This window comes from Porites lutea, chromosome 10 (genome assembly GCF_958299795.1).
Source record: "Porites lutea chromosome 10, jaPorLute2.1, whole genome shotgun sequence".
Lineage (NCBI taxonomy): Eukaryota > Metazoa > Cnidaria > Anthozoa > Scleractinia > Poritidae > Porites > Porites lutea.
Window position 1 is genome coordinate 12,868,564 of NC_133210.1, and position 16,460 is coordinate 12,885,023.

The 16,460-nt window shown below is 40.9% G+C and overlaps 3 protein-coding genes across 3 annotated transcripts in view; 2 read left to right on the plus strand and 1 right to left on the minus strand.

Moving 5' to 3' along the window:
• Positions 1-4,992: 4,992 nt before the first annotated feature.
• Positions 4,993-6,030, minus strand: LOC140949533 (uncharacterized). Its single transcript, XM_073398695.1, has one exon. The coding sequence runs from the start codon at positions 6,028-6,030 to the stop codon at positions 4,993-4,995; it is 1,038 nt and encodes a 345-aa protein (XP_073254796.1).
• Positions 6,031-11,057: 5,027 nt separating this feature from the next.
• Positions 11,058-16,460, plus strand: part of LOC140949534 (uncharacterized) — a 75,505-nt gene continuing 70,102 nt past the window's right edge. The window contains exon 1 of the mRNA XM_073398696.1: positions 11,058-13,391. Coding sequence (XP_073254797.1) covers positions 11,058-13,391 — 2,334 coding nt within the window. The remainder of the gene's footprint in view (positions 13,392-16,460) is intronic.
• Positions 13,599-16,460, plus strand: part of LOC140950716 (tetratricopeptide repeat protein 28-like) — a 2,948-nt gene continuing 86 nt past the window's right edge. The window contains exons 1-2 of the mRNA XM_073399958.1: positions 13,599-14,998; positions 15,951-16,460. The exon at positions 15,951-16,460 is cut by the window's right edge and continues 86 nt beyond it. Coding sequence (XP_073256059.1) covers positions 13,599-14,996 — 1,398 coding nt within the window. The 3' untranslated portion in view covers positions 14,997-14,998; positions 15,951-16,460. The remainder of the gene's footprint in view (positions 14,999-15,950) is intronic.

Genomic DNA, 16,460 nt, shown 5'->3' on the forward strand with positions numbered 1-16,460 from the left:
GAATGCTTCAGTGTAAACGTATCAACAATCTACTGTTTTAATCCTAAATTTAGACTATTTTTTGTGCGAAATTTGGTATTGTACATTAAAGAAAACGCGAAACGCTGGGCACAGCCGAGTCGATCATCATCCTACAGACTCACTTAGTCTTTCCTTCGAACATCTGGTGCAAAAAAACAAATTGTTAAAGTACTATTTACATCAACTTACCAAACGTTGCTTAGAGGGAAGACTCTAAAGTTTCAAGGTTTCTTCATGGTGTCTTAAGATAATGAAGCTCGTCGAATACCGAATTGCTAAGAAATGTCACGTTTTTCATCATTGTTGTAGTTGGTTGCATCATCATTATTCACGAGGTTGTCACGTGCGATTCTATACTTTAAAAGAAACAGTCTTTAACTCTGACGACTTGATTCTACAAGTGTTATAAGTTTTTGTTTCTTAAATGAAAAGAGCCTTTACTTAAGGCAGTAGTTACAAAGCTAAAGAGGTCTTCATACTTTCAAGTTACTTTTATTACTATTACTACAGTTTGCACGTGAAAGTGTTGTACTTTGCCCCTTTCGTGGTTCGTACGTGAGAGAATTCGAGTTATCACACAGTAATCCAGTAAGGAGGATTATAAAAATACCTCATGCACACAATTTGCACGTGAAGATGTTGCACTTTGTCCCTTTTACAACTCGTGCGTGAAAAAACGCAAATTGCTTACTGGAAAATTTGCTCAAACGATTTTAAGAAATTACCTTGGCTTTACAACATCTGCAATTAAATCATGCTTCATGCAACGTTAAGGTCGATAGCCTAACATTTATTTACTTCCCATAACATTATCAAACTGCCGAAATATATTTCTACTAATATCATGTTATTCCACTTAATAAAACAATATCTAATTATTTTGTCAACTAGCTTCTTCAAATTTTTATTCCCTAACGCTATTGTTTCTACTTAAGTTACGCATCTTTACTGAATAAAATACGTTTCAATAACTGTAATGACTCTTAAGCAGCAAGCATGTATCATGTTGTTCACTTAATTCATGTTTTTTGCTGGAACGAAAAAGGTCTATTGAACTTTGTAAGCGAGAGAATAAAGCTTTTTTACAGGATTAACTTACTCGGTACAGCTTTCAAACAAAAAAATAAACTGCCTTTTAAACTTCTAAAACTACAATTTATAGGCCACACACATGTACTCCCGAATTTAAGTCCATATCTAAATATCAGTTATTGTTTCATTAAAAGAACTCTGAGAAATATATGATCTTTCATACTCTGCCTTGAAGCAGGTGAAACAGAACTCATAAATTATGAAATACGTGCGTTGTACCGTTCGCGATAGCCGAATTGGGTCTGAAATGTCTTGAAGCAGCACCCACACGAAAATACTGGAACCGTTAAACAGCTGCATCACTATACTGAGTGTTTTAATCATGAAGATATTTAAATGTTATGCTTCTAAACACCTTTAGCCGTAATACCTTCATGTTTAAGTGCCAAAATCTCATTGGTACCTAGCATCAACTCATAGTACCTTCAACCTTATTGGTCCCTGCCACAGACATCCCAACACACAAAGCCACAAAGCCAGAAAGATACATACGCTCAGATCCTGACATATGAGCTATTTTTTCAAAAAAGTTCAATAATGGTATGTGTATGTGTAGTTGACCATTATCACATAACAGTAGAGATTCACCAGATGGCGCAAACTCATTAGAAGGTAAATAAAATACACTAAGTGGAAATTCGAAGGTTAACGACAGACGCCTGCATACACATGACAAGGATCCATCACCCTCCTCTGACACACCACTTAACCTCTTGGGCTTCACTTTCACTCGGATGATTCCATCATCTGATCGCATAAGAGGATATTCGATTCACCTTACCCAAAACATTGGCATCATCTCGAATACATCCTCACAAGGAGAGCTATCCTATCGTGCATCACGCTTACACGTACCCTCATGACAGCTCAGAAGGTGACACTGACTATTCCCTGGTGTAGAGCAAAGTGAAACTACAGGCAAAGAGAATCTACCACACTAAGACTGTGTGCAAACCATGCCTTGACGTCAGCAAGACTCGCATGCAGGGAAAGTGGAGGAGTTCATAACTACGCTTGAGAAATCTCTCCCCTAGTCTCTGTATTGAAAAAGACCAAGACAGATTGGATTACTTCAGGGATTGCAGTCCATGGATCAGCCATGCCCAACTTCGGCAAGAAGAAAAACAAATCTTCAGACTGTTCGAGGGGCATATAGAGACAATAACTCCAGAAATAGAAGAAAAGAGAAAAGCGTTAATTAGATAAAAGACCTGCCTAAGTGAACAAAATCTACAGGTTCTATAGGCAGCACGTAGTAATGTGCAACGATGCAACAGACGCTGTGCTAATGAACACTGGCCTGAACTCTGTGCTAGTATTCATTCTGCTGTTGAGATATATTATTAAGGCTATATGAACGATGAAATCAAGCAGGCACTTGGTCGTTCTCAGAATAAAAACAGCCCCCTTAAATTTTGCTACGGGCGAGATAATCCAGGACCGAGCTCAACAAATGAAGCGCTGGGTAGAACATTACCCTGAGCTGTCTGCCACGGAGAGAATATGGTGTCTTTGGAAGCACTGAACGCCACAGAGTGCTTAATAAGTCATGTATAAAAAGTCTACTAAAGTGGAGCTGAAAGAGGCCCTTGAGTACCTGCACCTGGAAAAGCGCGCGGCCAGGATGGTGATACCAGGGCGTGGGTGATACCCTGCCTGTGCTAGAGGGAAAAAAGGTACCACAATGATGAGAGACGCAAACATAGTCACTCTATACAAAAACAGACCGGCCAGGAGAGACTGCACTAACAATTATCAAGGCATCGAATTCCCCAGTATCGCTGTAAAGCTCTTTATGCCCCATGCTTGTTCTCTCAATCATTAACTAATAGTTAGGCCAAGTACATTGCTGTGGCTGAGCTCTGTTTGCTGTAATGAGATGCACTACACAACACTAAAATATGCCATATTTTGGCCACCTGAGTGGCCGTTTATTCTTTAACAAGATTTCCAGAAAATACAAGGCAGAAACTAATTATCCAATTACAGCAAAGGTGAGGGCAAAAACCGCCCGCTAAAAGAAAGTTAACAACTTCTCTCCTCCAGAACTAGGGAGGGAGTGGGAGGGGAAAAAACCTTTGCACACGGCGGTGTGAAGACAAAGTGGCTTGTAACCTAGCCTGCTTCAACTTATATATCACCCTGAACATCACGTCCCGGATGTAACCACTATTCACATGATCTAAACTTAAACTCTGCCCATGATAACTAAGCAGGACGCATAACAACATTTACTCCCTCTCCGGGTGTAAATCTCCTTTATGCCCCATGCTTGTTCTCCCAATCATTAACTAATAGTTAGGCCAAGTACATTGCTGTGGCTGAGCTCTGTTTGCTGTAATGAGATGCACTACACAACACTAAAATATGCCATATTTTGGCCACCTGAGTGGCCGTTTATTCTTTAACAAGATTTCCAGAAAATACAAGGCAGAAACTAATTATCCAATTACAGCAAAGGTGAGGGCAAAAACCGCCAAAGCCCTGATCGAACGTGAGAGACAGGGCAGCCCCACCCGAAGCCACATAAATGTACTCGGCCCGTACCTGTAATATTATCGAGGAGATAAACTGTAACTAATAGTATACTAGAACACCCCTGTGGCCCTTGCACACTTGTTTGGGTGATGTAAAAAATTAACTCTACATGGTACTACCACGCCGCCCATGCAAACGTGGTAGTAGGTAAAAAAGTAACTTATACTTATCTGCACTATGTCAGCCACTGGTCAATTGGCCCATGCACAATTGCTCAGTGCTGACTCTTAGAAAAGTTTTAGGCGTCTTACACAATACACTGTACTTGTAATGCAGTGTAGAAAGGTTGGCCCCTGCACAACCCTTTCTCACCACCTAAGCACTGGTTACAAAATTTAGAGTTAGAACCCTGGCCTATGTTGTTGAAGGGAAGGCCCTTGCACAACCCTTCCAACCTCTGGCTACAATGGGCACATGGCAACATATTCCACAGTCATGTGGACAGCGAAGGTATTCTGATATATCGTAAGAAAGCGTTAGAATTCCACCGGCCAAAACTTCTAATCTGGGCATCCGAGAAGCCCTTTGCTGCTGCCCATGAGGCTGCTCCGATTCTGAAACTATGAGACTTATATTTGGAGACATCAAGATTGCAAAAATTAAGAGCTGCAGTTAGTGCAGATGTGAAAAACGAACGAGAATTAGGGGAAGCGTCAGGCCAGCAAAAAAGAGGGCCAGGGAAATTGCCCCGAAGATTCAAATATGCTAGCAGCAATGAAACAGGACAGACAGGGTGTTCTCTGTAAAGAAAAATATCTACAGGCTTTGCAGTATCGCTGTGCTTGTAATTTCTCAGGGTTAACTTAATAGCACTAATTGATCCTTCCCTAGTTTCCATGAATGTAATTTGATTCAAAAGGATTAAATTGTGCTGGGACTGATGAGTGCTGTATGTCAATTCCCCAACCCTCAATGCTGCGAAAAAGGCAAAGGCATACATTGCTTGAGTCATCTTTCTGTAATATAATGCAGACTGCGTGTGATCACTGGCCGCTATAATGTTCTCCAGTATTGGCAGTGAAATTGGTAAACGCACATCGAATGATGGGTTGAGCTTACTGTACCCCCTAAGCGCTATTTGTATCATGTCTGCCTTTGTTGGATCTGATAGGGAGGCTAAGCGATGCGGATAGCTCAAGGCCGAGATGTAGGTCAAGACAGTAGAGGCTGCATATTTCTGTTCCGCTAGAAAGGCAATGAAGAGTGCTAAAGTGTTTATCGAGAGAGGAAAAACTGGGCCTTGATATCCCAACCTATCTTGCTGAAAATGGTATAAGAGCTGCCATGGGCGCTGGTATGTACGCACCGAAGACGAACTTAAACTTGCTTCTAACAATTGCTTTAACCTACTTCCCAATTCTCTGGAAGCAGATGCGCCGGAATCTGTGTTGGAGATGTTTGCATACCTGTACCCCTCGATATGGTTTTGAATTTGCCCACCTGCAAACGAGACAAGCTGTCAGCCATTGCATTCTTAACTCCGGGAATATGACGCACTTTGAATAAAATGTTGTTTTGCAAACACACCAGTACTAATTTGCGCAAAAGACCCAACAACATTGCATCTTTGGTCGTTTGTTTGTTGATGACATGCACTAAGCTTTCGTTATCGGTCATGAAAAGAACCCGTTTGTTTCGTAATTCCTGACACCACATACTAAGCCCAATTACAATAGGAAAGAATTCGAGAAAGCAAATGTTATATCTCTTCCATTTCTCCGGCCATCTGCCATATGCCCATTGATCACCGAAAAGTATACCGAAGCCACTGCTCTGAGCAGCATCTGTGTATAATCTTAAGCTATGAGATGAAGACCAGTCTTCCTGTAGAAAAAGGGACCTACCATTAAAGGACTCCAAAAAGCATTCCCAGATTTGTAAATCCTTTTTGGTTTGTCGGGTGAGGCGAACATAATGACGAGGCCGTTTAACACCGATTGTTAAATTAATCAGGCGACGGAGAAATGCTCTCCCTGGAACAACTACTGAACATGCAAAGTTGAGCAAGCCTATCAATGACTGTAACTCTCTCAGGGTAACTTTCTGTCTGCCTTTCATGTTACCAATAGTCGCCCTTGCTTTGACTACTTTGTCCGCAGGAAGTCTGGCCTCAAATCTCTCACAATCTAGTTCTATTCCAGCAAATGTTAAAACTTCAAAAGGACCAACCGTTTTTTCAGGAGCCATTGGAACCCCTATAGTATTGCAGAAGTCCAAAAACCTTTGAAGACTAGCACTGCAGGCTTCACGAGATTTTTCAACGATAAGAAAATCATCCAAGATATGAATTATGTTTGGAATCTTCAGTTTTGTTTGTGCTACCCATTCCATTGCTGTGCTAAGGCTTTCAAAGGTTTTGCATGAACTTGCACACCCCATAGGTAAACAACAATCTACATAATATTTCCCTTTCCAGTATAACCCCAACAAATGATAATCTGCAGGGTGTACAGGAATTATCCGAAAAGCACTTGTAACATCAGTCTTAGCCAAAGCACATCCTTTACCTAAACGCCTAATAATTTGAACTGCATGATCAACTGTGGCATAATTAACCGAACAAAACTCTTGAGGGATAAAATCATTCACTGAACCCCTTTGTGGAAATGACAGATGATGAATCATCCGGAATTCGCCTGGTTGTTTCTTGGGGATAACCCCTAGAGGAGAAACTCTCAGGTTGTCCAAGGGAGGCTGATCAAAAGGCCCTATTATTCTTCCTGCGTGTATTTCCTTAGCTAATTTATTGTCCACTATTTCTGGGTTGTTTATTGCTGAAACTAAATTGCCTGAAAAATGACCAGTAACAGGCCCTTGAAAATGTAACTGAAAACCTTCCGTAAAGCCTTTTTGCAGGCTCTCGTTCAAATGGGTAGGGTAACCTTGCAAGAAAAACAATAAGCTATTGACTTTGACTGGTGTTGGAAGTGCTCCTGGGGTGGGGAATGCTAAACTTTGTTGGGTTTGGCCCCGCTGTAGATTTTGATGGTTGCCTGCACTTGGTAATAGTGTGTTGTTGTCCACAGCGAAAACACTGGTGCAGGTAGGAACATCCGTTGCACGAGAAACCCTTGTGGAATCTCCAGCAATAGCCCCGGGGTACAAACGGGGAAGTTGCCCTAGGCTTTCCTGCGGTTGTTGTCTTGGCCCGAAAGGAATGGGCACGTAGCCATAATTCGGAATGAATCTGATCCCAGGGGGCACCTTGGTTTTCCCGCAACCTTCTAAAATGTTCATCATAAAAGTGCCAATTGGCCCCCTTGGTTGCTAACTCCTTGACCACTGATGCATATTTCATCAGGGCTGGCGTATCATGAGGTGCCTTTTCCGAATATGTGGCTACAAAGACTTGGAATGCTGATTGCCACTGGTCAATGGTTTGCAGTGACTGTTTCTTTTGGTTGGGGGCAATTACTATGGAGGGTTGTCCCCCATTGCTTCTTTCTATCTTAAACACAAACTCGTCTTCTGCTTTACTCACAGTGTTATTTAGCAGGACAGTGAAATCTACATATTCGTTTGCCCATATTTGGGCTTTGACTTTTTGGGGCACTCTTTGCCCCAGTGGTATCGCAGCGGACAAGAAAGAGTGCTTATTTGTACGGGTTGTGTCCGTGGGCGGCACTGTCCCTGTCAACTGCTGAACTGCCTCCTCTACTGATCTGGTGACCGTGGAATGTGTATTTTCTTCAACTTGGCTCTGAGACACTGACCGGGAGATTTCCAGCCTTGAACTTGAAGGAGGGGCAGGAGCTGGCACGGGGTCTGGGACAAACTGTATTTGGGGTTCTGATGAAGAGCTGCTGGTAGGCACAGAGCCAATGTCCTGTAGGGCCTTGACTACTGCAGTGGCAATAGTGGTACTCAGTGAAGCTAAGTGGTCTTGAGACAAGGCTGATAGATTGGGCATTGCTGCTGATGGTTGTAGCCTGGTTGGATGAATAGGCTGGGTACCTGACGGACCAGGAACTGCTAGGCCAGGTACTGCTTGTGCTTCTGAACCAGGCGGAGTAGCTCGGTTTTCCACTCTTCGTCTCTTTGGTGGCATGATTGGGTCAGACTGAACATGTAGAAAAAATTTAACAAATCTTGCTTGGACTTAGGACCTAGCAAGAAACACAAGTCTTGGATAGTCCCCAATCATTGAGTACCCCTGATAGAAGTCATAGTAGGTGGCTGAAACAGTTAGCACCCGAACTGACAAAGTTGGCTCAAAAATCAAAAGAAGTAATGCAACACACGGTGGCTTGAACAGTTAGCACCACACAAAACACGGTGTCTTGAACAGTTAGCACCACACAAAACAGGGTGGCGAAAACAGTTAACACCCATGAACAAATGACCTGGTGACTTGAACAGTTAGCGCCAAAATGAACGAATGACATGGTGACTTGAACAGTTAGCACCAAAAAGGAAGGGGGGGGGGGGGAAGGTGGCTGAAACAGTTAACACCCCCCGAAATACAACTTATAAACTTAAACTCGGGTTTAGCGGATATCCAAACTCTCCCTCGGCGACAAGCGTATCGAGAGCAATCTGCGTCGCCCCTTAGATTGGCTACACTGCTAAAACCCTTGAAAAATTCATAGTAATACTAATCACCATAACCACAACGCTAGCAATAATAACTGGTAACACGGATGTCATCGCCCCTAAAAAGGCGGCAAAGTGCTCGGCGCAAATTCGTGCTGCTACCCATAAAGCGCGAACAGCTCTACTGTTGCGTTTAGCATTAAAGAAAATATTTGGGGGCGGTGCCAAAAGGGAATCGTAACCAAAACTTACTACGTCCCTTGCCGTTTGATAACGAAACAACACCGAAAAGGCGTCTTAGAACACTGAAAGTCCCTTTTCAATGTCTGTACGGCATAGATTTGGCCATAGGAAGGGTTCTGTAAGGCATAAACTTTGCCTTCGCACCTCTACATTCAACACACGTGGTCATGTGCGACTCGGATCATACCGAAGTCGACGCCAAAGCACAAAAAAAAAAACCATCAACATTTCAACATACTTAACTTGTATAGCGGAAAAATAACCGTTCTTGAGAAGATCTATCGTCCCGTTGCGGCGGGATAGCGTAATACTGCCCGACGAACTTCCAAAATGACCGGCGAGCGGTGAGGAAAAAACCTTTGCACACGGCGGTGTGAAGACAAAGTGGCTTGTAACCTAGCCTGCTTCAACTTATATATCACCCTGAACATCACGTCCCGGATGTAACCACTATTCACATGATCTAAACTTAAACTCTGCCCATGATAACTAAGCAGGACGCATAAAAACATTTACTCCCTCTCCGGGAGTAAATCTCCTTTGCTCGAGTAGTTGTGAAGGGTCTCCAGGTGCTTGCAGAGATATTTTACCCTGAGTCATGGTTTGGTTTCCCTGCTAAACGATCAATACTATTAGGTCTGATAGCTTGTCCAGCCCGGCGATCAGTTTGGTCAGTTTGGTCAAGGCTTCGCCGCAATGGCCACAAACGATACCTTCACTTAACTTGAGTTGTGTGCGTGTGTGTGTGCGTGCGTTCGTGTTTGTGTTTTAATGAATAACAAAACTACAAAAGAATAAAGTCAATCTTGTTAAAGGGCCATGATTAGTTTTACTATAATGTGCCCTTCTCCATTCCAATTTTCCTCTTTTATTACTATTATTATTATGAACACGTAGTTTAACCAACCTTGTACCAATTGATATTGTACAACTAATGTATTATCTATAGGATGGAGTAAAAATAATATACAAAATATATTTAAATCATCTTTTGGGGGGCACTTTCTAGCTGACTTAGTATTTTTTCCTTTTTCGGCCAGAGCAGAGCCATTTAAGCTTACATAATCATATCACTTCAATTATGCAACTTGTTCAAAAGGAGGATATCGCTATCAACTGCGTAAATCTCTATCTACGAGGATAATAAGATTGCTTTACTCCGCTGGATAGTGATTTATCCGATAGATAGCAACAACCGGGGTATGGTGTAATTACATTTCCCCTAAACAAGCGATTTTGTAAAATTTACACAAGAACAATTTCGTCTCTGTGCGTAACAGTTACTTCACTTGAATCTTTCAGGCGGCCTAAAGATGTGTACTAAGAACTGAATTAGATTTTTCTAAATCTGAAGACTGGACTAGCCAGTCGTTAGCAACTCGTGATGCAATTAGATCTTTCTGCAGCTTTTAAAATCCCCAATCACAAACTCTGTCCGAGGATCCTCAAGCGACGATAAAATGTGACCTTCATGCAAGATATAACTTACAATAAGGCAAGTGATTCCGGAAGTGCTTAGCTCCTCGTGCGTTCAAAACAATTTATGGACTTAAAATCCTTGACGCTCCATTTTGTTGTCGTTTTCTTTAGCTTTACTCCCTACTTTCGAGTTCAAAACCTCCTCTTTTCAAACCAAATCATCTATAGAAAGTTCCTTCTTTCTTAGACTTAAATGTAATGTATTCCTGTACATAATTATTTGCGTTCTACTGATAGTTCTTCTTTATAGTCTTAAATCATTATTACATCCATGCAATCCTTATTAATCACTGAAGAACCCAGATGGATATGTATTCAATAAAATGTATGTATGTATATATGAAATATTATTATTATTATTATTTTATTCGCCCAATATTGTAAAAAATAATATTGTACATTTGGTATTTGTAGCTATACATGAGCAGGAGATCTCAGCAAGCTCTGCTGAGCCTTTCAGAGGAGATTCCCAACTTTACTTATCAATTAAATTACTAAACATATTGTTTGCCACTTAATATTACAATTATATAAACTCTATCGAATTTTAATGAAATGATGCAAGCTTATCAATTTTAGGAATTTTAATGTATGTCACATGCCTTTCAACATTTTAGACGTTCTTTTAATTCTTCCAAAATAGATGTTCCTAACTTAAAATTCTATAAGAGAAACCACGTTTGCCAAAAATGTAAAGAAACCTAAAAACTAAAAGATTTCTTGTAAATACAAGACTGCAGATATACGTTCTATAGACTTAAATTTCAACAAACAGAACTCATGATCATTTGCTTCAACAAGTTAACTGCTTTTAAACGTAAGTAGCTTTATTTTGACGATCCGGGTAACCGAAATCTTTCGTAACTGTGTATTCCTGGGTAAGTCCCTTTAACGTGTGATTCTGTTTCTTGGAACCACAGCTACGGCAGCATCAGCTTAATTTACACTCTTAAATGACACCTGAAAATACCAGAGTCGTTACGTATAACTTCATGTTTTCGTAGCTATTTCTTAAGCCAAAAGCTTATTATTATAACGTTTCTAACTGGCTTCCTTATTTTTTATTTAAGATTAACTCTATTTCCGTGGAACTATTCACTAATTATTCTGGTCTTATTTTTTTACATGTTTATGTTTCAAAACAGACCCATATGGTCAAGTTTCAAGAAGCTATTCGCCATGGCATGATTGCCGCAGATTTTCTTTCAAACACTAAACGAGTTGTCCAGGCTATCGAGCTGTGGAACGAGTGCTTAATACTACTAAACAACAAAACCTTAGAAAACGAACATGAACTAACCACAATAGTGAGTATAGCGCTGTATAAGAAGCTGTTTTATGGAAATGCTGCTATTACGCAACTTTCACCAGCTATAGAATCTGGCAAAAAGCTTTCAGTCCTACTTCGTAATCATAATAGAAAACAAGAAGAAGGTAACACAGCCTTGATGTTATCAAAACTGTACTTCCAAAAAAGTGAATACCAGGAAGCACAAGCATTCCTCAAAATTGCACTCTGCGTTTACAAAGAAATCAAAGACAAAGACGGAGAAGCGTCATGCTACCTACTCCTAGGAGCTGTGTTTAAATCTGTCGGAGAATATGCCAAAGCTGCAAAATGTCTTTATAAAGCACTTACCATCAACGCAGAAATTGGCGACAAAAACAGAGAGGGGTCATGCTACATAAACCTAGGAGGTGTGTTTCAATCTGTCGGAGAATATGCAAAGGCCGAAGAATATCTTCACAAAGCACTTACCATCAAGACAGAAATTGGCGACAAACACGGAGGAGGCTCATGCTACATAAACCTAGGAACTGTGTTTCAATCTGTCGGTGAATATGCCAAGGCCGCTGAGTATTTTCATAAAGCACTTACCATCAACACAGAAATTGGCGACAACAACAGAGAAGCGTCATGCTACGGAAACCTAGGAATTGTGTTTAAATCTGTCGGAGAATATGCCAAGGCTGAAGAATATCATCATAAAGCACTTGCCATCAAGACAGAAATTGGCGACAGAAAGGGAGAAGCGTCATGCTACATAAACCTAGCAAGTGTGTTAAAATCTGTCGAAGAATATGCCAAGGCTGAAGAATATCTTCATAAGGCACTTCCCATCAACATAGAAATTGGCGACAAACACGGAGAAGCGTTATGCTACATGAACCTAGGAAATGTGTTAAAATCTGTCGGAGAATATGCCAAGGCTAAAGAATATCTTCATAAAGCACTTATCATCAACACGGAAATTGGCGACAAACACGGAGAAGCGTTATGCTACATGAACCTAGGAGTCGTGTTTCATTCTGTCGGAGTTAATGCCAAGGCTGAAGAATATCTTCATAAAGCACTTACCATCAACACAGAAATTGGCGTTAAAGACGGAGAAGCGTCATGCTACATGAACCTGGGAGCTCTCTTTACAAATGTTGGAGAGTATGCCAAGGCTGAAGAATATCTTCATAAAGGACTTACCATCAACAAAGAAATTGGCGACAAACACGGAGAAGCGTCATGCTACGGATACCTAGGAAATGTGTTTCAATCTGTCAGAGAATATGCCAAGGTTGAAGAATATCTTCATAAAGCAGTTACCATCAACAGAGAAATTGGCGTCAAAGACGGAGAAGCGTCATGCTACATGAATCTAGGAGTTCTCTTTACATCTGTTGGAGAATATGCCAAGGCTGAAGAATATCTTCATAAAGGGCTTACCATCAACACAGAAATTGGCGACAAAGAAGGAGTAGCGTCATGTTACATAAACCTAGGAAATGTGTTTCAGTCTGTCGGAGAATATGCCAAGGCTGAAGAATACCTTCATAAAGCACTTACCATCAACACAGAAATTGGCGACAAAGACGGAGTAGCGTCATGCTACGGAAACCTAGGAATTGTGTTTCAATCTGTCGGAGAATATGCGAAGGCTGAAGAATATCTTCATAAAGCACTTACCATGAAGGCAGAAATTGGCGTCAAAGACGTAGTAGCGTCATGCTACATGAACCTAGGAAATGTGTTTACTTCTGTCGGAGAATATGCCAAGGCTGAAGAATATCTTCATAAAGCACTTACCATCAACAGAGAAATTGGCGTCAAAGACGGAGAAGCGTCATGCTACATGAACCTAGGAATTGTGTTTAAATCTGTCGGAGAATATGCCAAGGCTGAAGAATATCTTCATAAAGCACTTCCCATCAGCACAGAAATTGGCGACAGAGAAGGAGAAGCGACATGCTTCATAAACCTAGGAGCTCTGTTTGCATCTGTTGGAGAATATGCCAAGGCTGAAGAATATCTTCATATAGCACTTCCCATCAAGACAGAAATTGGCGACAAACACGGAGAAGCGACATGCTTCATAAACCTAGCAGCTGTGTTTCAGTCTGTTGGAGGATATGCCAAGGCTGAAGAATATCTTCATAAAGGACTTACCATCAGCACCGAAATTGGCGACAAAGACGGAGAAGCGGCATGCTACATGATACTAGGAACTCTGGCATTTAAGGCTGGTGAATGTGAGAAGGCTCAAAAATATTTTGAGAATGCTCTTGAAATTAGCAGGGGGACAGGAAACATCGAATTGCAATTTAGAACTTCTCTTGGTCTAAATAAGTGTTCTTTTAAAACAGGAAACATACCTGAAGCCTTATCCGATCTCCGGAAAAGCATTCAAATTTGCGAAAAAATGCTTATTTCTCTAGGAAGCAAAGATTGCCACAATATATCATTTTTTGATGAACACGCGTCTCCCTATCGGCTGTTTTGTTCATTGAGTTGTTCTAGTGGGAAACCCTATGAAGCTTTACACGTCGCTGAACTTGGACGGGCCAGAACTCTAGCAAAACTTATGTCAAATCACTACTCCATTGAAAAAGAAATATCCATCAACCCACAATCGTTTGTTGGCATCGAGGAAGTAATTAAGAAAAATGGCAACAGCACGTGCCTCTACATCTCCTATGACGATGACAATATATTTTTGTGGGTTTTGAAACAAAGCAAACCGGCAACTTTCCGAAGAAGGAATCTTTGTAAAAGCTATCTTAGCAAGCACGGCAAAATCTCTGTGTATGACCTGTTTGGAAACGAAAGCTTCTTAAGAAAATTTCACGTTTTACCTCAAGAGCAATGCGAAGACCGATCACTCTTCTCTTCATTCGCCAAGCAGCGTCCTCTTTTAGATGAGGAAGAAGTATACACAGACCCTGATCCGCCAACACTTTCTCAGGTTTACGACATGTTGATTGCTCCCGTACGTGACTTGCTAGAAGAATCTGAAATTATTGTTGTTCCTGATAACTGTTTCTTCCAAGTTCCTTTTGCAGCATTACCTGATGAAAGTAACCGCTGTTTATCAGATTCTTTCAGGATACGCATTGTCCCTTCTTTAACGACTCTCAAGCTCATTCTGGACAGTCCAGCGGACTCTCACAGCCAAACTGGTGCATTGATTGTGGGTGAGCCAAATGTGATGAATGTGTATTTCAAGGGAGAGTCAAGGTATCTCTGTCCATTACCTGGCGCAAAAGCAGAAGCAGAGATGATTGCAAGACTACTACCTCAATCTCACCTTTTAATAGGAGAACAAGCAACAAAGCAGGCAGTCCTTCAGAGAATACCCTCAGTGAGTCTCGTACATATCGCTGCTCATGGTGATGTCGAAAGAGGGGAAATTGCTCTTACCCCCCCTGACTCCGCAATGCGTCCTCCACATGAAGCAGACTACTTACTGTCAATGACTGACATTTCACAAGTTAGACTCTCAGCCAAACTGGTGGTCCTTAGCTGTTGCCATACCGCACGTGGACAGATCAAAACAGAGGGCGTTGTTGGAATCGCTCGAGCATTCTTAGGATCGGGTGCACGCTCAGTGTTGGTGGCATTGTGGGCCTTACAAGACAGAGCAACAGAGGAGTTCATGGAAAGATTCTACGAAAATCTTGTCCAAGGGAAAAGTGCAAGTGAATGTCTTCACCGGGCCATGAAGTGGATGCGAGATAACGGTTTCCCTGAAGTGAGGCAGTGGGCACCTTTCATGCTGATTGGGGATGACGTGTCATTTCACTTCGGTGAAGAAAAGTGAAGGTAATTGTTTTGTGACAATTAGGGCCACAGGAAGTCTGCCAGCTCTTTTTATTTTGCAGTTTTATCAACTTGGGTGCATTTGGTACTTTTACTAGTACCAAACAGAAAGCAGTATTTACCTTTAAAAACCACATTATTGACTACACGTGAAGTCAGCTTTTACAACGACTGAGGTAAAATATCAATTAACCGCTTTTTAACATCGAAGATACTAAACACCTCAATTATTCGAACACACTTCTGTACTTATCAGTCTAAATTACAACCCATGTATATGTGGGGCTTTGCATTTGAAAAAAAAAACGCTAATTAAAAGCGCCGTATCCCTACCTTAAAAGAATGATTTTAACTCTTTTCTTTTTTTTCTGATATATGAGGCACAAATAATTGAATATTCTTTTATTTGCTAGCACTCAATATGAACGTGAGGGTTTGCTGACAAAATCTCTTCTTTCTGAATATAATGGGAAGAGCATTTCAGATATGAAACGAAACTGACAAACATCCCAAGATGGATTTTTGTTTGATATAAAGATAATCGGATTAAAAATATTATGGTGGAGATCTAGATCTGAGAATTGATCAAAAACACTGAAAACTACAAATTGTGGACTGTGTATGGAGTCTTGACCGTAACTAGAGGGCTTTTCGCGGACGCTGACTGGATTACAGTAGTACACTGGTTCTAAACTTAAACCAAAGAGGGAAGACCGAGATTCCATAGCTCATCAAGGCAAGAAGTTTGAAACCTGCACTTCATTAATGATGCCAATAAATGGAAAATTTTAGCAGTGAGATAAACTTTAATAAGTAAACCTCTTCCGTCACGATAAAGCCGGAGGATCCCTCTTCCAGGTAAAATGAACCTAAATGCTACTCCCCCCAGCTTGAGTCTTTTGTAATGAATATATGTGCTTTACTAATTTTTGTCTCTTATACATTACTGTTGCAGGTATTACACTAACGACACACCATGGAATAACGAAACAGCCCTTCCGCAGAATTCCAATGAGGTAGTCCCTGGCGGAAAATGTAAAGAGTCAATCTCTGCAGCATACGAACATTAATTAAAAGAATTAAAAGAGAACTGACTTGCTTGGACCAGTGATTCATCTTTACCGGCTTAATTATTTTTCCCACTGATTTTATTTTGTGTGTGTGTGTGTGTAGGAGGTACCTTCAGTACTCTAATCTCTAAAATGTCTCGCAAAAGCGCAAATCACCAGCCTTGTAAAAGTGTACATCGGTAGCTCGGAAAATAATAAAACTGTAATTGCGACACGAATAACATCAGGATTAGCTAATTTCCCTGTCTTTTTAGGTAATTTGTTTAAAAAAACTTACTTCCTTAATTAGTTCCTAAGGCTACAACTAAAAATACTTTTCATGTAAACTTGCGAGATTTTTGATCGCAAATTGAAGTTTGATTACAATGCAAACAACATTGCAAGGTTTATAGTTT

What these genes read in the sequence shown, in the direction of transcription:
- LOC140949533 (XM_073398695.1), bottom strand. Translation starts at nt 6,030, where the DNA reads ATGGGGTGTGCAAGTTCATGCAAAACCTTTGAAAGCCTTAGCACAGCA.